Source organism: Ochlerotatus camptorhynchus, unplaced genomic scaffold (assembly GCF_037179485.1).
Source record: "Ochlerotatus camptorhynchus isolate MF236.1 unplaced genomic scaffold, CSIRO-AGI_Acam_v1.1 ptg000261l, whole genome shotgun sequence".
Classification (NCBI taxonomy): Eukaryota; Metazoa; Arthropoda; class Insecta; order Diptera; family Culicidae; genus Ochlerotatus; species Ochlerotatus camptorhynchus.
Genome location: NW_027040751.1, coordinates 1,609,186 through 1,633,194, shown reverse-complemented (window position 1 = coordinate 1,633,194; position 24,009 = coordinate 1,609,186). Strand labels below are relative to the sequence as shown.

The following is a 24,009-nucleotide window of genomic DNA, read 5'->3' as shown; positions in this document are numbered from 1 at the left end:
ATTTATAAATATAGGGGAAATGGATGTTATGTCGGCATTTACCTAATTTGGGCCCAAATATAAATTCAGCAATCGACTAAATTTTTAATAGCGACCAAAAATATCCATCAGTACCGTCCCAATGACGCGTTCATCTAGATAAAATTGATAAATAACGGATTTTTAGCGATGGGCCCAATCTTAGATCCATAGGCCAACATTAGAGCCATTTCCCCTATGTATTAAGTTGTGAAGCAATCTTGAAGACAACTTTATTGTGGTGTAAATTATTAATGTCTTTCTAAATAATAATGCTTATCACATATAATCAATCCAACCGTATTCTTCCTTTTACCCCTTTGACTTAGATATTACATTTGTCCCCTTTGTTGCAGATAAAAGGTTATGAATGCATCAGTATTAAAAAAAAATGGTGAGAGGCTTATAAAGAATACCAAACACCATCTGTTAGAATCCAACCTTAAAATTTTGGTTTAACTTCAGTGTATTACGGTATGACCCATATTCAACTAAACTTGATAATGGATATAATTCTATAAACTTGATTATGGATATACCACGGAACAACTGCAGAACTTCAGTTCTGGTCATGCTTCTCAAAGGTACATTTTAGCACCTCATCCTTATTATGCAACCACAGTAGGCTCCTGGCCGCGATGCTGCATTTCAATATCCCGCCGACGTTTACAGCGTTCCGGCCACAACTTGAACATCCACTGGTCGGTATTTTCCGTCTGACCCAGGGCTTTCTTGCTGAACTCGTGATGTTCCGGATGGTTCAGATTCTCCTTAGCTCTGGTTTCATCGTAGTTAGTTAGTTAGTTTTTTTTTTATTATTGAGGCTTTCAGCCTGAGGCTGGTTCGCCTCCGCTATGGTTTCATCGTACTTTTTTCACACCGATGCCATTCTTTATATGTATACTGAAACCTCCGTTTACGAAGTCTTTTTTATGTACACAGTTCGAAAAAGTAGTGTAAATTTCTGTTCAATATGATGCACATATATGGAGCGTTACATATCATATAAGTTTACATTATATATCATGTAAAGTTCTGAGACATTTCATGCAATGTAGCAAATATTGTATACAAAAGCCCATTGTTTTAAACAACATTGTTTACAAGTTGCTCGGTTGCGTGAAATTAAATACAAGTCTACGTGAATGAATGTTTACATCACAATTAAAATTCAGAATTTTTATCTGTGTAGTATTCAGTTTACGTCCCTTTTTTTTACGAAGCAAATTCCAAATAACAATTTTTTTTTGCGATTCTGGAAAACTGGGAAACACTGTGAAATAACCCACAATATGGGTATTTTTGGAATCAGGATTACGTGCATGTCGTTTCCATTTTACTGTAAAGGGTCATCCACATATTATGTAGGGGTGTTAGAGTGATTATCAATCCTTCTCCCCCATTTAAGTCTTAAGAAGATTCCGACATTTTTTAAATTTCTGAACATTTCCATACCCATTTAAATATATGTAACGTGAAAAATTTGTTGCACTGGATATCCCCTACGTCACGCACACAGCAAAAAATTAATTTTAAATTTACATCCAAACGGCTGCACTTCAATCATGTCGAAAATCTCATATAATTTTTATGGCCACAAAAATGAACAAATGCAGTAAATGCAGCGTATTGTTAGTTGATGCTCTGTATTAATGACAATTTTGTCCTTTTGGCAAGTAATATTTCCTGAAGGGAACCCCCTAAACCCCAAGCTGCTGGTCTTGACCAACGGCAGCTTCCAGGGTTGGCACTCAAGACTTTTGTAGGTTCCGGGTCTCAGGGTGTATAGGCGTGGGAGACTTTTCGGACACGGGAAAACCTAACCAACACTATGTAAACGGTTAAATACCTGTTTATTAGATTGGACGGCACTTTGCGGCCGGTGGGCGGCGATGGCGATAGTTCAGAGGAGGCGCTGGTCCAGAGGACGCCGGTACAATGCGGGCGGTGGGCGCCGATGGCAACGGTGCAGATGAGACTTTGGGGTTGACGGTGATCCAGAGGACGCCGTCCCTGCTGGTAGTGGCTTCGGAAGTGGAGATGAACGTGATGGCGGCCACTACATGGGCCGAGCCAATGGCCACGACCAGAGCGATCTCTTGATGCCACAGAATTTGATTTTAGAAAAGGGGTGCAACTAAACAAGTCCATCGTTACGAGCACGTAGTGGTTCCCCGATTTAGATCTCGGTAAAGGGGCGATGTAATCTAGAGCGATAATCTGCCATGGACGGGATGGAATGCGCATATTGCCCATCGGAGGTGTCGTCGACGAGTTCGGAGGTTTTATCTGAGCGCAAACCGAGCATTTTCGCACGTATGTCCGAATTTGACCAACCATTTTTGCCAATAGTAGTGTCGACGTACCTTTTCCACGGTTTTCTCTGCTCCTATGTGCATGAATTCATCGTGGCAGGATTTGAGGATCTCATGCCGTGAATCGGGACTGGGAATTATTTTCCAGTCGTACCGATGGTCCGTCAGATCATTGTTGAACACAAATTTCATCAGCTGTACCTGACTGACGCGAAAGTCGGGATAGTCGTCGGGTTGGTTTTCGACGGAAAGCTTCAGGTTGTTGTACCAGGAAGATGGAGACTGGGTATAGATTGACATCACACTCCGTGAAAGCGCGTCGGGGACAACGTTGTCCTTGCCCCGACGATGCACAATCGTCATATCGTACATTTGAAGCGATAGGCTCCAACGGCTAAGTCGCGAGGAGGTTTTCCACTTTGTTCGCATGATGTAGGTTAGAGCGGATGAATCCGTGACCAGTAAAAAATGGCTTCCCTCAACATACCCACAAAAATGCTCTATGGAAAGGAGAGCGGCAAGGCCCTCTTTTTCCGTAGCATGATATACGCTTTCCTGAGTGGTGAGTTTTTTCGAAAAATACTCTATTACCCGTCCCAGGTCATCTATTTTCTGCGCAAGCACTCCGCCGACGGCGTGATCGCTCGCATCGGCGTGGATAATAAATTCCCGATCGAAATCAGGGCTGGATAAAATGGGTGCCGTTATTAACTTCTCCTTAATTGCCAGGAAAGCATCCTCCGCCTCAGGATTCCATCTCACCGTCTTCGTCTGACTTTTGATAAGCACTGAGAGGGCCGCAGTCGTCTTGCTATATTCGCTGATGAAACGCCGGTAATAGTTCGACATCCCCATAAAGCGACAGAGTTTTTTAAGCGTCGTGGGACGTTCATATTCCACAATGGGCGCTATGTTCTCAGGGTTAATTCTCAAACCCTGAGAAGATGAAATATAGCCCAAAAATGGGATTTCATCGCCGGAAAAATGGGATTTCTCCAGCTTAATAGAGAGATTCGCCGTTCAGAGGCGTCTCGCAACCTCTTAAAGTCTCCGATACTATGACGATGTCGTCTAAGTATACGAAGACAAACGGTTCCAGTGCACCATGACCTAACACTCGGTTCATCAATCGGGACAGTGTCGTCGGACTGTTGACCAAACCGAATGGAAGGTGGGTGAACTGGAACATCTCCTTCCCTTGGACACTGAACGAGCAATATCTTCGGGATCCCCGAGCCAGAGGGATCGGCAGAAAGGCCTCTGTAAGGTCGATGGTCGACAAAAAGTTCGCTCTAGGTAAGTAACCTAAAATCAAGGTTGCAAAGACTCATTTTAGCTAAAATAATGTTTTTCGGAATAATAAAACCAAAAGATGGTATGATGGCATGATTTACTTGTAACTTACAAGAAGAGGTTACAAAGTATGCGTTGGAAACATAAAACCTGTAAATTTTGCTTTCTATGAGTCACAATCAGCGATTTGCCGATCGCTGAGTGAGTGAGTGAGTGAGTGAGTGAGTTTGTGAAAAATCGCTGATTGTGACTCTCATGAAGTGAAATAAACAGGTTTAATATGTCAAACACATTCTTTGCAACCTCTTCTTGTATCCTACCAATTCAAAATTTGATCATGGCATCTAATTATTTCATAATTTAGAAAAACATTGTTTTAGCTGAAATGAGTCTTTGCAACCTTGCCTAAAATTCGTCCAGGGTGGAAAAGAGGATATGCGTCACGTACGGTTCTCTCATTGAGTTTGCGTGCTTCGAGTCTAATATGGTCTAATAGTCGGTCGATCTCGGCAAATAAACCGGCCTGTATTTTCGAAGCAATATGATCGGTTTGCTTGACCTAAACTCCTCTTTAAGTACGATGTTATGCTCATAAAGCGAAGTGGTTTTCAAGATCTTCAGTGATCAAGAGAAACCACCGGTGTACTGAAATATGGTTTGCCTCGACCGATGGCGATCCCTTTGCACCGCAAAAAAATAAATAAAGTATTATTTTAGCTCCTGAAGCGTTGTACAAATGCGAACGTATAATTTGAGAAAACGGCAACCTGCGAAACCCTTTTCGGTGAGCGACCGCGGTAAGGCAAAGCCACGGCGTCGAGGTGGCAGAAACTGGTCACTTAGACTCTTCGTCCGTAAACTCCACGAACAAGGTTCACTCCGTGATCTCCTTTCTGTAGCTCGATCCCGACTGCCATCGCACCGTTGTCGTTATCTGCTTCCGATCATGCACTCACTGGCTCTCCCCTGAGAGAGTTTCCACCCCAACTTCATTCAGGTTCAGTGGATTCCATCCACCCGCCATTAGCAGCTGTTCGGTCACTCTTCTGATCTCAGCCGCCCGCGCATTCAAACTTGCATTTACAAATCGGAATAAATCAATTCCCTAATATAAACATACTTACTCTTCCGTGTCAATTAATTTTTAAGTCCGCTATGTTACCCGCCGGGAAACAACACCATATTTTTGACACGATTGAAGTGCATCCACTTTGATGTGATATCAAAATTATTGTTTTGCTGTTCACTATTCCTAAACCTAATACATGGTGTTTAGGGGCCACTAATTTATTACGGAATCACTTAGGGGGGGGGGGGGTCGGTAACTGTTCTTAAGTTTTCTTACATGGGAGGGAGGGTGTCTCAGAGACATCTTACGTAAGAATTAACAAGTCATACATAGACCTTTGAAATATTCGATGTAAGATCTTACAAACGGGAAGGGAGGTTTTGTTAAATATTACTTAGTTTTACATTGGGGGAGGGGGTTTGAAAATCCATTAAAAAAGTGCTCACAAAATGACCGACCTCATGATGCATTTCCAGATTTCCCCCCACTTCCTATTACGTTACGTAATATGCCAATAGGTCCTAAATTAATCACTTTTTCTTATGGTAATTCAGTGCAGGTTTTGTCATAAATACGAATTATTATCTTCTAACTACAGTGCCTTCCCGTTTTTGGTAACACATAATTTTTGCCTTTTCCCGTTTCTAGAAAATACACCCAACGCTTAATCACTGATATCACTTGACCCCTATTTATGGATCCTATCTACTTGGATTTCTATGGAAAATTCCCCAGCAAGCGCTACCACAAATTGAAGAAAGAATTAGTTGATGAGGTCGTGTTGCCAAAAACGGGACGGCACTGTATAATAACATATGTTAGAAAATGCCTACCACCCCTTATTGTTAGAAACTGTAAAAAATGTTGAGACAACCCTCCTCCATATTCCTCTTCATAATTTGTGAATGACCCCTCATTTCTTTTTAATTTTAAATACCTGATGTAACGCGACGTCAATGGCGGTGCTTCTTGGTGCTCGTCACTCAAAAAACTCCGCACGTCTGATCGAAGTGTCTAAACACTTGATTTTTCACATTTATTTTAAGTGTATTTCACCATGGTTCAATGTGTTCTACACGTTAATTTTTAGTGTTTACAACTTTGAAATGTTGATAATCTTTTTCTATCAATTCAAATGTATTGCACATTGACTACTGTTCAAAACAGATGGATTTGAAGTGTTTTGCATTTTAATGCTATGTGAATTGCATGTTCTGCAAGGTAAACCAGGCTCATATATGTGAACAACCGTGGCCCAGTGAGATCGATCGAAGACAACGGCAGCGGCACACCCCAACAGTTCAGGATCAAATAGCAAATCAGACCCATTAAAAAAAGGCATGCGTATGCTCTGCCCTCAGAAAGCTTTATTTATATATTTGTCGATTCAATTTTGGAGTCGGTAAAGTAGAAGTCGATAAAGTAGAATTTTATTGAACATTGAACTATGATATGCAAAGCTATTGATAACACCATGTGAGGCACATATACTCCAAGTGTGTCACAATTCGAACCAATAGTGTTAAGGCCTGGTTCACAGCATAAGATTCACGTATGAAATGGATGTGTTTCACAATAAGTCCTCAATTAAGTGTGAGACGCATGATGATGACGTGTGGAATTTTTTTAGCAGCACAATCGCACAACACAGCACAATCTCCCCCAAGAGAGAACCTCCGCAGAGACGATCAGTGATTCACCCCAGTGAGTGTGAATCCCTCACCCGGGTGCAGTATTCCGGAGAATTTAGCATCCCTGACCGCTTTCGGATTTCAAAACTGACAGAGCATCGGTGTGGGGTCCAAGACGATTTTAAAACGTGGTGAACGGGGTTTGAACGTTATTTTAACTATGAAGCAACTTCCGCTTCTGAAACTCGGCAAGGTGTAAAATATCTTCGATACCAATCAGCTATTGAAACAATCAATAATATTGGTTCTAATTGGCGATTATGTAACTCTTTACTCCTATGGTAAATCTCATAAGCAAACGTCAATCTTTACGTGAAACATGATGGGCTTCGTACTATCCTTTAACGTCCCTAATACAAAAATACCATAAACGAACGATAACCTAAATAATCGAACAATTCCATAAATGGTTTGGATGACACCCCGAAACCGTCGTTAAGCAAAATAACCATACAGAATTTATTAGGGCTACCCGAGCAAAGTTCAGCATCAAAATGACAGCAAATTAAAATCAAATTTTTTATATCAACATCAAACTGGAATCATAATTTGATTTCAGTTTACGCAATTGACAAATTTGATACCAAATTTGGTTTTCATTTTGCTGTACATTTGCTATTCAAAAATATGTTGTTGCGGGTTTTTTTTTTCATTGCCTTATTCAAATTGAATACTTTTTTAGTTATCAGCAGGAAAAATGGATATCAAATTGAGTTTTCAGTTTGCTCCCACTGCACAGTGGTCCAGAATGCAGATTTAGGTGGAATGATATGTTTTGAGCCTGAAATTGAAACTTTAGACTAAAAGTTTCTTCTACAAAGTAATTCCTTATAGTTAGGCCCTCATTTTTATGACAATGAATTCTAGGGTGGTTCCTATTATCATTAAAATCAAAAATCTAACTTTTTTGTTTGAATAAATTAAGGTATACATTTTTCGACAAAGTTATAGCTGAGCTAATTTCAAGCAACTTTGTTGAAGATAACTTTTTTGTATCTCTTAAATTGGCCGATTTAGAGCTATTTTATTGAATTGAGTTAGGGTGGCTCTTGAAAAAACAGTTTTTTTGTTCTAGTTTTCTTATTTCAAATTTCTCAGCAAAGGTGTCTTCAGATAACTTTTAGATCTTAAGAAGGCGCAAGTTTTTACTATATTTGGGTATATCTTTTTTACTAGAAGAGATACAGGCAACAAATTCAAGTATAAAACATTTGTCTAAAAGAGTTTTAAAATTCTCTAGAAGATAACTTTCATGAGAAATTTCAAATAAAAAAGTTATTGGCATAAAATCGATTTCATAGGACCACTCTAATGACAAATTTATATAAAATGTGCTAGTACATTTGTTTCAATATTTTGACATTTAGTGTCTTGGAAGAAGTTTTTGTTCTTGAAAATTCCCTTCTTTTGGTGTTTGCAAACGTCAGGGTGGTCCTCAATTTAGGGAATTTTTAAAACCAACTTTTTTGTTTTACAAAATAAAAACATGTGTTGTTTGAAAAAGTTGTAGCTAAGTTAAGTGCAAGCAACTTTGTCGAAGAAAATTTTTTTCTATCTCTTATCGTTCTCATTTTAGAGTATTTTTTCGGAGTTGACTTAGGGTGTTCCTGGAAAAAATAGTTTTTTAACAATAACTTTTTTATTTGAAATTTCTCATGAAAGTTATCTTGTAAAGAATTCTAAAACTCTTTTAGACGAAAGTTTTATACCTGAATTTGTTGCCTGTATCTCTTCTAATAAAAAAGATATACCCAAATATAGTAAAAAATATGACTAAATTCAAATTGATTTTATACGAGTTTAAAAAATAACATACCTCCAATTTAGTCAGAATATTGAGAATTACATACGCCCTTTCAAATGCCGTAAAAAAAATTTTTTTTTTGTTTGCCCCAACCAGAGATATTAACATTTGAAAAGTGCATATTTTTAGTATAAAAACGTCAATAACTCTTGATCGGCGAAAGATATTGACAAGCTTTGTGGAGCAAAAACTTGCGCCTTCTTAAGATCTAAAAGTTATCTGAAGACACCTTTGCTGATAAATTTGAAATAAGAAAACTAGAGCAAAAAAACTGTTTTTTCTAGAGCCACCCTAACTCAATTCAAGAAAATAGCTCTAAATTGGCCAATTTAAGAGATACAAAAAAGTTGTCTTCAACAAAGTTGCTTGAAATTAGCTCAGCTATTACTTTGTCGAAGAATGTATACCTTAATTTATTTAAACAAAAAAGTTAGATTTTTTATTTTAATGATAATAGGAACCACCCTAAAATTCATTGTCATAAAAATGAGGGCCTAACTATAAGGAACAACTTTGTAGAAAAGACTTTTAGTCTAAAGTTTCAATTTCAGGCTCAAAACATATCATTCCACCTAAATTTGCATTCTGGACCACTGTGCACTGATAGCAGAAATAGTTTTCAATGTGATGTCACAGGGAGATTTTTTTTGTCTCAATTTTGATATTTTAACCGTTAAAACGACCAAAACGACAGCAACCTGAGTAATCATTATCAGTGAAATCACAATATCAAACTTAGATTTCAATTAGATCTAAGACTTTGCTCGGGCAGCTTTTCCCTCAACCGTAAATTCCCATAAGATACTAGAACAGATAATTTGTCGACAGTGCCATCAACGCCAATTAGTAAACGTCAGTATGAGGTACATCCCAAGCACTTCGCCGATGACATAAAACGTCTTAATATTAAATCTAAAGTATTAGAACAACGTTTTAAATATGTATACAGGGTGGTGCTCTGAGAACCATATTTTGTGTGTAACTTTTTTAATTAAAATGTATAATAAAAGACATCTTCGAGAGACTTTTGAAGCATTTCGAGACCGAAAACCCTAAGTCAATTGAGGAAAATTGCTCTGACCAAAAATGTTATTATTAAGACATCGATGCTAGCTATTTTCAGCATCCACACAAGCACAACATTAGCAGATCTTATTATGAGAAAATCTGAAGTACATAAATACGTGACGGTTTTTGGTGGCTGTGTTGCATGAAAGAGACGATCATATGACATTTTAGTTTGGTACTGTAATTTGATAGCTTGTTTTGCAAGTGTCGGAAGCAAAGGCAGCCGATTATCACAGAAATTGCGTCGACTGTGTGTTTGTATCACAACCACTCAACAGTGCTGAGATTTGTTATTGTCATTGATAGACTTTCGCGCGATATTGATAAAATAGTTTTTCACATAGTCACTGACAGACTTGATCCTCAAAAAAAAAACCTTCGTCAAAATCACATTCAGTTTTTCGTCAATGACAAATTAAGTGGTAACAAAAAGTGTAATTTCGTGCATTCTTTGTCACATTATTGTTCAGGACGTAGATACTTGTTCACTTTAACGGCTCCATGTAATTATGTTGCTCAAGTAATTTAATTTCGTTACAAATTTAGTTAACCAAATCTACACATGTTCGTCACTGACAGCATTGTCATTGACAATTGACATGATTTGCCTTAACTATGACTGTTAGCTCAAATGAGTGACCAAAGCAGAATTGTTAATATCACCGTGTTTTGTCGAGATTTTGTATGACTGCCACTCAGTATTAGTCGACGTGAACAAGCACAGCTCGTTTGTGTTCTACATCACACATGCTGGATTAGGTTTGTCCAGTACAGTACACACTTAAAAAAATTCATGTTAATTTAGGTGCTCTGAGACTGACATATACGAGCGTTATTTTTGACATAAAATTGAGTCGTAATAGACGCAAAACTCAGCTCAATCAAACTTACTTTTCGTCGAGTACCGAACTTTTCAGTCTCGGAGCACTTAATTTTACATGACATGTTTGTTTACGTCTCATCCTTTATGTCAAAGATGGATTCCGTCACGTGTAAAATTAGGTATTTCTAAGTGTGTATTAACAAAGCATTGAGCTGCCGGCCTCACCTCTGATTATCATGAAATACTTTACTCTTAATTACGGATAGCGAGTTTGCAGTCAATATTAATTGTTTATAAACAACCGTAATTAAAAATATCTACTGTTATTTATATAATTAACCGTACACTACAGATCGTAGAATCATAATGGGTCTGTTCCCGTACTTGCTTTTCTGTAACATTCTGTACAGAATAAAGCAAAAGTATGTTCCCGTACTTTCTGCACCATGTTATTTTCTTATAACAACTTACTGAAAGGCAAAAAAGCCACTACGGGAACAGACCTAACGTCTGGTTATAATTCAGGTCTCTGCCTTAAAAATCAACCAAAAGCATGCGTCTTTAAACATTTATCCCCACTTGCAGAGCCAACGCCGCAAGCTGCTGATCGGCGCCAAGAGCCTGAAGAAGGTCTTTCGCTTTGGGAAATTTCGGAACAAGAAGAATCTCGGCCGAACCGCCAACGGAAGCCACGGCGAATCCAACGCAAGTTTCATCGATGACGCCGACTCGACGGCGCCGTGCCGCGGACCGGTCCCGGTCGGAAAGTCCGGCAAACACACCGCCAACTCCGACCAACTATCACTGGATTTTAAGACGGCCGATAAGAAGGATCGATCAAGAATTGGAACAAGCGGTTCAGAGGTTTCAGAAGCTCGACATGAGCATACACTGACGGCGCACCACAATCGGAACAGCTCCAGCGGGTAATGCTTTGCGATGTTTGTTTGATTGAGGAGCAGAGGTTTGATTCGGTTTTCAATTCGTTACAGATACGTATCCTGTTCGGAGTGCAGTTACGATTCGGACGCCTGTACGTGTACTTCGGCGGATCGGTGCTACTGCAGTCTAGGCGGTGATGACATCAACGCCAAGTTGAACGAAGCCAGCAACCGAAACTCGTTGCCGAGTTGCAAAAGTGATGACAAATGCTACTGCTCGATGGGTGAAACACAAGGCGAAGAAGAAGGTTCAACGACCTGGTGCGATACGGATAGCTGCCTGAGCCATGAAAAATGCTACTGTCCCACCCGTCTGCAAGGGCAGGCTCAAAAGTGTGCCAACAAATCGTCCGGTGGGAAAAATGGCTCCGATAAACTAGGCTTGGATTATGAACTGTTTACTGTCGGTGGTAATGGACGCCCGGTAAAGGCTTCAGATGCACTTAGCGTCAAGAAGTCGGTAGAAGTAGCAGCGGTCTTTTCTGATGTCAAGTTGAGCCAAACGACCGATATCAAGAACCTGAAGAACGAACAGCACGAGCAAAAGAAGAAACACCAGCAACATAAGGAGTCTTCGACCAAGAAGCATGCTACCAAGAGCGACCACCATGGTCACAATCATCATCACACGCACAATCATAGCGGCAGCAACAGCAGTAGCAACAGCAATCACAGACGACACGGTGAAGGTAAACTTGTAAATAAACCTCCCCATAAGCTGCTGAACAAGAAAGCCCTGGTAGAACCGATCGCGCACAACGAGTACCACTACATTCAATCGTCCCAAGCGGACGTCTCGACGAGGAAGCAACTTGGCGATAAGCGGTCGTCCAAGCGCACGTCCTCTACGAAATCGGACAATTTCTACCAAGCGATGAGCTCCCGAGGTTCAGCGGTCGGTTCTTCGCTAGAGGACTCGCTAGGTTATCTGCCGTAGGTTATCCCGGGTTCCCGGCTGTTAGCTGTAGATGGTTTTATTTTTTAGAAAACGCTTCCGATATTCACACTCTGTATTCAGATGAAAAGAATCTTTTTTCCTGACAGTAAACGGCAATTTCTCTACGCGGGCGAAAGTGGCCAACTTTCGCCCGTTTCCAGTTTACTCTCAGTGAAGAATATGCTTTTGCTTATATTTTTTTCGTAGGTTAAGGATCAATACTTTTTGTTTCGGTTTTCAATCACAGCAACAACACAAACGAACGAACGAAAGCATTTATTTTCTTCTCTAATGAATATGATGGACAAACTATGAAAAAACATTAAAACAACTGGTGGTAGAAGCGGTAGGCTTGTAAATTTTATTATTCTGTATATTTACGACGCAGCTCGCGCACTTAAACTCACAAAAAAAACAGCCAACGATGATAACAGGACAAATGGCGAATCGCGCAGTAGGCGCTTGGTGATTTCATTATACGGAGAATGACGACGTGCGTCGGCGATTAAGCAACGGACTACTCTCGATGTGAGTGTAATTATGCGTAATTGGACGCTTGCTAGATCAAAATTTAAGATTTTAACTAACTGTGTGCAATAGACAAGAATTCTGATTAAGGATCGATCCAATTAAAGGGAAAGATAGACGTACTGGATCATACACTGATATAATTTTAGGATAAGTTTGATCAACTTTAACTTGAATAAAGAAGGAACTAAACAGGAAGATTTAGTTCCAGTTCATGCCAGCAATTTCAAACGGAAGAGTTAGTCAAGTGCAGAGGAGAGTTTGAGTTTGAACATGGATAGGAATAGCGTGTTTTTGGCCAGGACGGTTGACGAAAACTAACAAGTCGTGTGAAATTTCTAAATGACTGTAAGGATTTCTTGACTATATATTTAGATTTTGCGTTCTCGTACAAACATAAGCGGAAGGCATAGGATTGATTATTCATTATTCATGAACGTTTGTTCATTTTAAGGAAACAGCTCCCGTGTTCCTGTCAAGTTTTCTTCAGTGCATAAACTTAATTTTATCGGTGCACTCGTCAGTTGGTCGTCAAAGTGACAAATTCAGGTTGAATGCGATAGCGCCGGATCATTCAATTCATGTCTCTTTCTATGCGTTTGTATCCATAGAAAGAGCACGCAAAAAACAATCAGTCGATCACGGAGAAGTGACCCACACCGCTTGTTTTCGTTCACTGTCTCTGAAACATAACAGCCACAAAGTTGAGAAAATCGTTCCGGCCGAAATGATTGAACATTGGAAACGTTGTTTTTGATTAAGTTTGGAAAAAAAATCGATTCGATTTCGCAAGCCAATGGAAACCAGCTTGAAAAATGTTTGAAGTATCGAATTGTTTTGCTCTTCTTCGGTTTTTTTTTTTCCTTTGGTTTGTTTTTTTCCGTAGATCTTGTTTTCCGTGCTGAGCACCAATGCTACCGACGCCAGAGAGGAAGCTCCCATACCTGTCGACCCATCAACTCATGAACCGGGGACCAACGGCTTTACTTCCCATCCGAAGGAAGGCGTGATCAGAGATGTTATGCCTCAGAACATCCCGGCGGCGCCGACTGGGATTGAACCCAGGCCTGCTGGGGTGAGAGGTAATCACGCTTACCACTACACCACCGGCCCCGTTAGCTCTTCTTCGGTTGAATCCCGCCAAAATCTCAGATGCCGAAGAGCTCGAGCCTTCATGGCTCTAATAAAGTTTGTTTAAATTATTATTTTTTCCAGGGAATGCTTTATTAGAATTGAGAACCCGGTTGAGTCATCCAAACAGTGCTGGATTGTATTATTTCTTCGCTGAGCCTGCCGTTGAGCGTATAATTAGTAATGTATTACGAAAAAGCAACGTTCATTTCTATGAGATCACCATGCTTGACGGTCGATAAGAAGAGTAACTTAATTCGAGACTTCAGAATGTTTGGCTCCCGTTAGACAGTTCACGTTGGCTCTCATTTGATAATCATACTCAGCATTCAGCTCATTCTCTTGAAAGTGTGCATAACTGCATAAGAGAAAGAATACGAGGACTGAGTTATCGAATGAGTACTCTGCTGTAAGAAGTTTTAGTTTTAAATCAAATGTGAATGGAGATGTTAACCCAAATAACAAACAAGCACGCTAATTCGCCTTTTTTCAACATAAGGATTATATGCGGCTAATTCAAAGCTTAGCTTACCCTATGTTAGCCTTACATTGCAAAAAGGCGAATTAGCGGGCTTGTTGCTTACTTGGGAATAGCAGTCATTGAAGTTGAGTGTTCTCCAGTCTTTAGCTCTGTCAATAAGTAGAACACGTTCTTTAATAATATTAATCTCGAATTGGACCAGAATACGAAAGTGTGAAAATTACTCAGTGCAGGTCTTTCAGAACCATATTCTATAAACTAATTCTCGATTATCACGATGGAGCATTCCAGATGCCTCTCTAGATGATGCAAGTCTTTTATGGAGGCAGCATGCTCTTTAGTAGTAGTATTGAATCTTGAAGTTTTCAAATAAAGATTGATGATGTCCTTGATATGACCCAAAAAGGGCTCCGGAATGTCTTGTGAATATGTATCCTAGAAAGCTTCTATTGAAGTTCCGGCCAAGCCTTTCAAAATGACTCAGAAGGTTGAAAAATCAGTGAAAAGTGAACAGGAAGACTTTAAAATGCTTCCGAAAACCTCATCACAAGTTACGGCGAGATCTCTGAAAGAGCTCTAATATCACCTCTAAACGAATCCTCTGAGACTTCCAAACAATGTGACGGCCAAAATAGTAAAATAGTCTTACGATAGACTTTGATAAAGATTTTAGCAAGTATCTCTTGGAACTCTTAGATATTCAGTAGAAATGCTTATGGAATCTTTGAAGCCGCCACAATGACTATCTGAGCACTAGTTGAGGGGATCCCTGAATAACTGATTCGCAGGAATATCGCTAGAAAAAATGCCCCAAGTCTCTAAGCAAGATAAATGATAGTCACAAACCCTAACAAAAGCAATTAAGAAGCTATAAAAAGGTCATCCTTACAAACAGGCATCATGGAAAGCGAGATGTTAAGCGTAGAATAGAACTTTTCTGACACTTAGCGGTGCCGGTGGTGTAAAGGCACTCCGGTGGCACAAAAATCATCCAAGAACACTTAGCTTGATTTTTTTGGCTCTTTGTGTCGATTATACGGCAGTTATTGACAGCTGATGTAAACATTACGAGTTTCAGCTCCGTTTATGCGTTTGATTGAACGGCCATGGTAACGTTATGGTATTGATGAAAATTTATCAAGTGATTAAATAGTGTTTTGAATTGTTCCCTCGGTGTTTTTCAGCTGCGTTTCTATCGCTCTATGAAATTATAAGAAAGCAGTGCATGCATAGGGCCTCATAGCCTAGTCAGTAAACGCACGGTATTACAAAGCCGGAGGCGGCAGGTTCGATTCCCGGTCCGGTCGAGGGAATCTTTCGGGTTGGAAATTTTCTCGACTTCCCTGGGCATAGAGTATCATTGTGCTTGCCACATAATATACAAATTCATGCATTGGTATTGGCATCGAAAGCTCTCAATTAATAACTGTGGAAGTGCATTTAGAACACTAAGTTGAGAGCACGCAATAAGCTAATATGCACTAAGCAATAAGCTTGAAATGCGAATAAGAAGAAGAAGACAGTGCATGCAAGTGAGTTCACGATAGATTCAAGAAACAATGACCATCCTATCGGTTGGTCATACTCGGATGGGTGAAACTCATCGCAAGCCATGATGATGGTAACGTATGACTGAAGCCGTTGGTCCCCGGTTCATGAGTTTATGGGTCGACAGGTGTGGGAGCTGCCTCTCTGGCGTCGGTAGCATTGGAAATTATTTTTCACTCAACGTTCGAAAACAAACGGTATTAGTTAACATAAACGCATTTGTTTTGTCAAAGTAAATCCAAGTATTTACCAACGTTTCTTTATTAACTATTCTGTTTGTAATGAATGCTATATTTATTTTTTTATTTAATAGTTGGAATTCACTCATTCATCGAATGTATTGAAATGCAGGTTGATTATCTTTTTCGAAACTAGATTGTGTGTAGAACAGGATTGACTGTGTTTACTCATATATTTCAATCTCAGGATAAAATGTATCCTGTAAAACATACATTCGGTCAAATGTTTATTAACTCATTTATGATTTGGCTAAATGTTATTTTTATGCTCAAATGCTGTGCTTTTTATCAACAGGTCTTTGAATCTTATTACAAGGACTGAAAATATGCTTTAAACACTGTTGCGAATTGCTCACCAATTTGAAAGTCACCCAGCGATGTTCTGTAAAGCAAACTTCACATGTGTCAATTTAATGACGGAATAGGATAATATGAATACAGAAATCTGGTCATTATCGATATATTAACGACAATATAGAATGTATTTACAGTAAGATTATTGTCAAGAAAAGCAATCGTGGAGGGTCCGCTTATCATCCTGTCGAAAAGCAATTTTTACGCATGTTCAAACTCAAATTTCTCACGATCAAGTGCAATATAGAATGACACGACAGATGCAATATATTTTTACATAAACATTATAAACTAAACAATAAATCTGCCATGTTTGTAAACTCCCTACACAAATAACCCAGCGGCATCAACTGTCTCACCATCAAAACAAACCTTCCTGCCCTCTAGCTGTAGCCTGTAAGCAATGCTAAACGGAGAAGAAGACGAAAACAAAATCTAAAACAATAGCCACATGCTATTCATTATTTGAACCGTAGCACTTTGACAGACTACGCCCAAAACAAAAGAATGCTCTTTTCGAAACAAAACGGTGCAATAAACTCTACACACAGCAACGAATGTGCAATCGGGAATAGTAATTTACCCAGACAACGCTAATCATGCGACACAACTTATTTTTTTTTTCGCGGAACGTTCAACAAACTGCTGACTACTTTTTATTGATTAGAATAAGTACTGTAATAAAGGAGAATCAAATACAAATAAATAAATAAATAAATAAATAAAAACAACTTGTTTTCATTCATTCGGGCTTTTTCTGTAGGATCCATCCATGGTGCAAAAACACACAATCGGTGAAAAATAGTATTGCCAATTCAGAGCATAATTAGCACTAAGCGTAAGATTATCAACTTTAATAGCAATAGCTGTGGCTGTCAGTTGCGTTGAATTATTTTCTTCTGAATTGGCAATAACAGCGAACACAAGTCGCGTGGCGTGGCGCGAACCTCCGCTGATAAGGGATGATTCGATTAAAAGCGTGCCCCGTCACACGAATAAAGCATTATCATCGTGATTGTGCAGGAAAAAATCCTACAACTATGGGCTCAGGACACTTCGGGATTTGACCACAACCGACAGTACAACTGATAGTACCTACAAACCGGCTCAATTCATCCCAGGAGCGTAGCAAAACGTCAACGGTGGCTGTCGTCAGCAGGACTAATAGCACAGATTAGGCATTATCAGCGGGTGCAAATATTGTTCAAAAATTCTAGCCAGTCAACAGCTGCGTCTTCTTTCGAACGGTAGTATCTCCGGAAGGACTTGTTGGAAATCTAAGGAAAAAAAGGTAAGAGCAGATTTGGAATACCTACTATTCCAGTCAATTCTCTAGAACCTGATATTTCGTTAGTAGGTAACGAGTTATAAAACCATAGTAAAAGATGATGGGATAATAGTGATGGTCCCTTCAAGTAAATTACTAATGAATTGTTGATCTATAACTAAAGATTTTTATAATTCGATGGCACTTTCAATGTTGAGTTGTGAAGTTATCGTGTTTTATTAAATATTACATCTACTTTTCTCCATAATACATATATTTGATGATTCTGAAAGATACTCAACCATGGTAAGTGTGCTGTTTTGAGTATATTAGGCAGTGATAGTTATTTTCAAAAGTGTACAGATTTTTAGATTAAGTGTCTGGATTTCAAACTTTTAAGGTACACAAAAATTGCTTTTTAAAATATAAAAAAATAAAGTGTGAATACAAGAGTGTAAAGGTGAATGTCAAGAATAATTGAGTGGTTTATCAATGTGAATATAAGACTTAAGACGTATATAAACGGTTTGTGGGTTATGTGAACGTGTAACTGATGGCCCTTGTAATCTGTAGGGACCTGGGAATAAATAAATCTTAAAGACTTATTACGATCGAGGACTTGAAATAATTCAAGATCAAAGGATTTTGAACAATTTATGAGATATAGACTTGAGACATAGAACCCGTGAGCTATAATCGAAAATAATGATTTCAGCTTGAATATATTTTAAAGATCTTGTGATATGCAAGAATTTACTAATCCTGGAAATTCAGGAGAAAGCAGTGTCTTCCAGTGTTTGGCTACACGTGTTTTTTTTGTTTCTTTATTTTATATAAAAGGTATGGAACAGTATTTTCCATGCATGATATTATTTGAGCATTTTTTGTAGATCAGCGAAGGCTGGTAACGTATTAAAACTTATCCAGTAAACATTGGTAAAAAAAACTGGAAAAACGATATTTGGTGAGGTCATGTTGCAGAATAAGATAAAAGACTGCAGTAGAATTAGCACTAAGTGCAACTCCTGATACTTTTGCAATTCATGGAATTCAAAATGCTCCCAAAATCAGAACTGCAGCAGATCAAAAAATGGAGGAGCTGTCGGAAATCCTGAAATACTGCGAACATTCCAAAACTAGAATTAAATCGGGATCTGTGACAGCTTTGAAGATATTCTGAATGATCGGAATATCAGAAACTTTAAGAAAACCTGTCAAATCCGAAAACACAAACTAACCAAATTATTTTTTTTTATTATAGTCACTTTAACACTCTTGGGCTATATGTGACTTGTCCTTGGGTGAGATTTGAACTCGTGACTTTGGCGTGAGAGGTTTGGATGTTAACCACTACGCCGAGGTCCTTACTTACCTTACCAATCAGGCTAAGGCCTTGTTGTCCTCTGCTGTCCGAAGAAGTCGTCTCCACTCTACTCGATCCATGGCCACAGTTCGCCAGCCTCGTAGTTTGCGAAGGGTCCGCAGGTCACCTTCTACTTGGTCGATCCACCTTGCCCGCTGCGCGCCTCTTCTTCTTGTTCCTGTTGGGTCGCTTTCTAGAACCATTTTCACTGGGTCGTCGTGCGGCATTCTTACGACGTGCCCAGCCCACCGTAGTCGCCCAATTTTTGCAATGTGGACGATGGATGGTTCTCCCAGCAGCTGGTGCAATTCGTGGTTCATTCGCCTCCTCCACGTTCCGTCATCCATCTGAACTCCACCGTAGATGGTACGCAACACCTTCCGTTCGGAAACACCAAGGGCGCGTTGGTCCTCCACGAGCATAGTCCAGGTCTCGTGGCCGTAAAGGACCACCGGTCTAATCAGCGTCTTGTAGACAGTCAACTTCGTGCGGCGGCGAATTTTATTCGACCGAAGCGTCCTCCGGAGTCCAAAGTAGGCACGATTCCCTGCCATAATGCGTCTTTGAATTTCTCTGCTGGTATCATTTTCGGCGGTCACCAGTGAGCCCAAATACACGAACTCATCGACCACCTCGATTTCGTCACCGTCAATCTGAACTCGGGGTGGGAGGCTAACATTGTCTTCCCTAGAACCTCTTGCTTTCATATATTTTGTCTTTGATGCGTTGATGGCAAGTCCAATCCGTCTAGCTTCAGCCTTCAGTCTGATGTACGTTTCCGCCATCATCTCAAAGTTCCGTGCCATAATGTCAATGTCATCGGCGAAACCAAGGAGCTGGATGGACTTCCTGAATATCGTGCCACTCGTGTCTATCCCAGCTCTTCTGATCACACCTTCTAACGCGATGTTGAACAGCAGACACGAAAGTCCATCACCCTGCCGTAACCCCCTTCGAGATTCAAAGGGACTCGAGAGTGTCCCCGATACTCGAACAACGCACGTCACTCGATCCATCGTCGCCTTGACCAATCGCGTCAGTTTATCCGGAAATCCGTACTCGTGCATAATCTGCCATAGCTGATCTCGATCGATTGTGTCGTATGCGGATTTGAAATCGATGAACAAATGATGTGTGGGCACGTTGTATTCGCGGCATTTCTGCAGAACCTGCCGAATCGCGAAAATTTGGTCCGTGGTAGCGCGGGCACCCATGAATCCCGCCTGGTATTGCCCCACGAACTCTCTTGCATATGGTGACAGACGGCGGCATAGAATTTGGGAGAGTACCTTGTAGGCGGCGCTCAGCAGTGTGATCGCGCGGTAGTTGCAGCAATCCAACTTGTCGCCCTTTTTGTAGATTGGGCATACGACACCTTCCATCCACTCCTCCGGTAATATCTCCTCCTCCCAAATCTTGGCAATTACCCAGTGCAGCGCTCTAGCCAGTGCTTCACCACCGTATTTCAATAGCTCACTTGGTAGTTGATCTACACCAGTTGCTTTGTTGTTCTTCAGCCGACCGATCTCCTCCTCAACTTCTTGAAGATCAGGGGCCGGTAGCCTGTCGTCTTCTGCGCGTGCTCCAAGGTCTGTTGCCGTGCCACCTTCGTTTTCTGCTGCTTCACCGTTGAGGTGCTCGTCATAGTACTGCTTCCACCTCTCAATCACCTCACACTCGTTCGTGAGAAGGTTACCGTCCAAGTCCTTGCACATATCGGCTTGCGGCACGTAGCCTTTGCGCGAACTATTTAGCTTCTCGTAGAACTTCCGTGTGTCGTTTACGCGGTACAGATTTTCCATCGCCTCGCGATCTCGATCTTCCTGCTGACGCTTCTTCCTTCGGAAAACCGAGTTTTGTCTGTTCCGCGCTTGTCTGTATCGCTCCACATTCAATCTCGTGCGGTGTTGCAGCATTCTCGCCCGTGCTGCATTCTTCTCCTCTACTAACAGTTTGCATTCGCCGTCAAACCAGTCATTTCTTCGGTCCGGGATTGCAGTACCTAGTGCCGCTACAGCAGTACTACCTATGGCTGAACGGATGTCCCTCCAGCCATCTTCAAGAGAAGCTGCGCCAAGCTGCTCTTCCGTGGGTAGTGCAACTTCCAGCTGCTGCGCGTAGTCCTGGGCAACTCCGGTGTCCCGTAGTTGCTCAATGTTGGGTCGTGGCGTTCGACTTCGACGTGTGTTATGCACCGTCGAGAGTTTTGAGCGCATGCATACTGCAACTAGGTAGTGGTCCGAATCTATGTTCGCACTGCGGTACGTGCGGACGTTGATAATGTCGGAGAAGAATTTCCCGTCGATTAGAACGTGATCGATTTGGTTTTCTGTGTGTTGGTCAGGTGATCTCCAGGTGGCTTTGTGGATATCCTTGCGGGGGAAAAAGGTACTTCGAACTACCATACCCCGGGAGGCTGCAAAGTTCACGCATCGTTGGCCGTTATCGTTCGATACGGCATGCAGGCTGTTTGGCCCGATTGCCGGTCTATACATTGCCTCCCGTCCTACCTGAGCGTTCATGTCGCCGATGACGATTTTGACGTCCCGTTGCGAACAGCCGTCGTACACCTGCTCCAGCTGCGCATAGAACGCTTCTTTCTCGTCGTCGGGTCTCCCTTCGTGTGGGCAGTGCACGTTAATGATGCTGTAGTTGAAGAAACGGCCCTTAATCCTCAACTTGCACATCCTCGCGTTGATCGGCTGCCAACCAATCACGCGTTGGCGCATCTTACCCAGCACTACAAAGCCGGTTCCCAGCTCGTTGGTGGTGCCACAGCTCTGGTAGAAAGTAGCCGCTCGATGCCCGCTTTTCCATATCTTTTGTCCCGTCCAGCAAAGTTCCTGCAGTGCTACGACTTCGAAGTTGCGTGGTTGAAGTTCGTCATAGATTAACCTATCGCAACCCGGGAAGCCGAGCGATTTGCAGTTCCATGTTCCGAGTTTCCAATCGTAGTCCTTATTTCGTCGCGTAGGTCTGTGCCGATTGTTCCGATCCGTATTTCTTTCTTCGGTATTTGCAACTTTGTTTTTTTTCCAGGGCGGCTTGTTGGGCCTGCCCCAACCCCCTGTCTCGCCGGGGGACCATCGTGCACAGCTCTGTTTAGAGTCCCACGCTGGCACTAGGACGGTGATCAGCCGCTCCTAACATGGAGAACAGACGCCGTTTTGAGCCGCACCTCCATGGTGAGCAGACGCTCAGGTTTGGTGAAGCATTTCCTCTATCACCGTACTATGGTTACCGCGCCAGTGTTCGCGTCGCACCTCTTCACTTTGCTATTGCCAGACTGGCAACATTGCCCAGGCTACGCCAACCAGCTGTGTCCATGTTTCAGCTGGTAGTCTTTTGTTATCATATGACTCGAGGAGGCGTGAAGTAGGAACTTGTGAGGACCAGGGCTAGGTATTCCGCTCCTTCCAGGTTGTCAACTCACCATTTTGTAGCCCGAGGTCCCCCCCCCCTCCCAACCAAACTAACAAAATGTGGTCTCTCAGATTTTAGGTAATAGCTCCTAAAAGATTTTGGATTGGTATTAAAAGACCTATTAAATAGCAATTTATGGTATTCCGGCAGCTTAAAAAAGCGTTTGTTATTGTAATAACTAAATTATTTATTAGTTCGTTATTCTTAGGATATTTTTGAGGTATTATTTTTGGTATTTTACCTCTTATGTCAGCCGCACTTTTACCATATTTAGGTTGCCAGCTATGCTATTTTCATACCTGAATTTGGTATTAATAAGTTATTTTTTCCTGCTCGCTATCGGTTCCTGCTCGGGATCTGAATCAGTAAGGCTATGCTATCCGAGCACGAACCGATAATTAATCGATAACATATGAATATCTTAATGAGATATGACAGCTTTTTTTAGTATGCCTGTTTTATAAAGCTATGTTTTTATATTATTCAGTTATCGAAAAATTGTGTGAAATATCAAATGAATACCAAACTAACAAAATGTGGTTGCTCAGATTTTAGGCAATAGCTCCTAAAAGATTTTGGATTGGTATTAAAAGACCTATGATATAGCAAATTATGGTATTCTGGCATAAAAAAAGCAATTGTTATCCGTCAGTAATTGTAATAACAAAACCATTTAAAATACACAATCCTCTTCTCTGAGGTCATTAATAAGACAGTAGATTTTTTCCTAGATCTTGAATTTGTTTCTGCGTCTTTGAACTCTTAAAAATGTTTCTATACTTGTTCAGAACTCTTTATAGAAAGATATCCTTCACACAGTTTTTTTTTTCAGAATTCCTCAAAAATAAAATTGAGATTCTCTCTTGTTCTTTGAACATTTTTTATAGCAGTGCAGAAGTTATCTAGATCGCTCGATCGATCCAAAAAACGCCTATAATTCATCCAAATATTATCATCATCTTATTAAATGCCTTTGTTACGTCCCTACTACGGCTTTATGCCGGCTTTCACCTTAGTGTTCTTTGAGCATTTCCGCAGTTGTTAATTGAGAGCTTTCTAAGCCAGTACCATTTTTATTATTATTATTATTATTTATTAGCGAAATTTTATCACTTCTGTGACATTCGTGTCGTAGTAATATTTTTGGATTAGTGTTACAGTGTGGCAAGTACAATCATACTATATGCCCAGAGAAGTTGAGAAATTTGTCGACCCGAAAATTTCCTAGATCGCACCAGGAATCGAACCCATTGCTAGAGGCGTGGTCTTGCTTTAGTTAGCTGTGACTCTACCGACTGAGATTCACAAGCATGTCTTGAAAGTATCCCCAGAAAATTTCATCTCAGAATTCCTTTGGAACTGTACCCTAAAAATTTGATATCAATGGAATTCTCTCCATCTTACGAATTCACTAGAAATTATCAAAAAATTTCCTCAGAATTCAATAACCTTGGAATTTCTCTGTAGTTCTCATCAGAACTTTATTATAATTCTTCTCTGAACTTATATAAAATATTCATTAGAAATGGACCTGTAATTCTCTTCATTTGTTCTTCTTTGTACTCACACAATTGACTTGACTTGACTCAACCGGGGGTTGTAAGATTTGCTTACAATTATGTGGGATTCATCATTGCAGGATGTTGGGGAGACCGCATGATCGGAGGATGATATATACCGAGCTGCGGTTCAATGCAAAAAAAAAACTGGAGACCG

The 24,009-nt window shown here is 40.6% G+C and overlaps 1 protein-coding gene across 2 annotated transcripts in view; it reads left to right on the top strand.

Annotated features, from left to right (window-relative positions):
* Nucleotides 1-24,009, top strand: part of LOC135705187 (uncharacterized) — a 351,007-nt gene that overhangs the window by 144,130 nt on the left and 182,868 nt on the right. Inside the window, exons 7-8 of one of the 2 annotated variants that reach the window (XM_065226783.1) lie at nt 10,667-11,007; nt 11,074-11,986. In XM_065226783.1, coding sequence (XP_065082855.1) covers nt 10,667-11,007; nt 11,074-11,959 — 1,227 coding nt within the window. In that variant the 3' untranslated portion in view covers nt 11,960-11,986. Of the gene's footprint in view, nt 1-10,666; nt 11,008-11,073; nt 12,810-24,009 lie in introns of those variants that run through there. The other variant, XM_065226782.1, reaches the window with a different exon arrangement.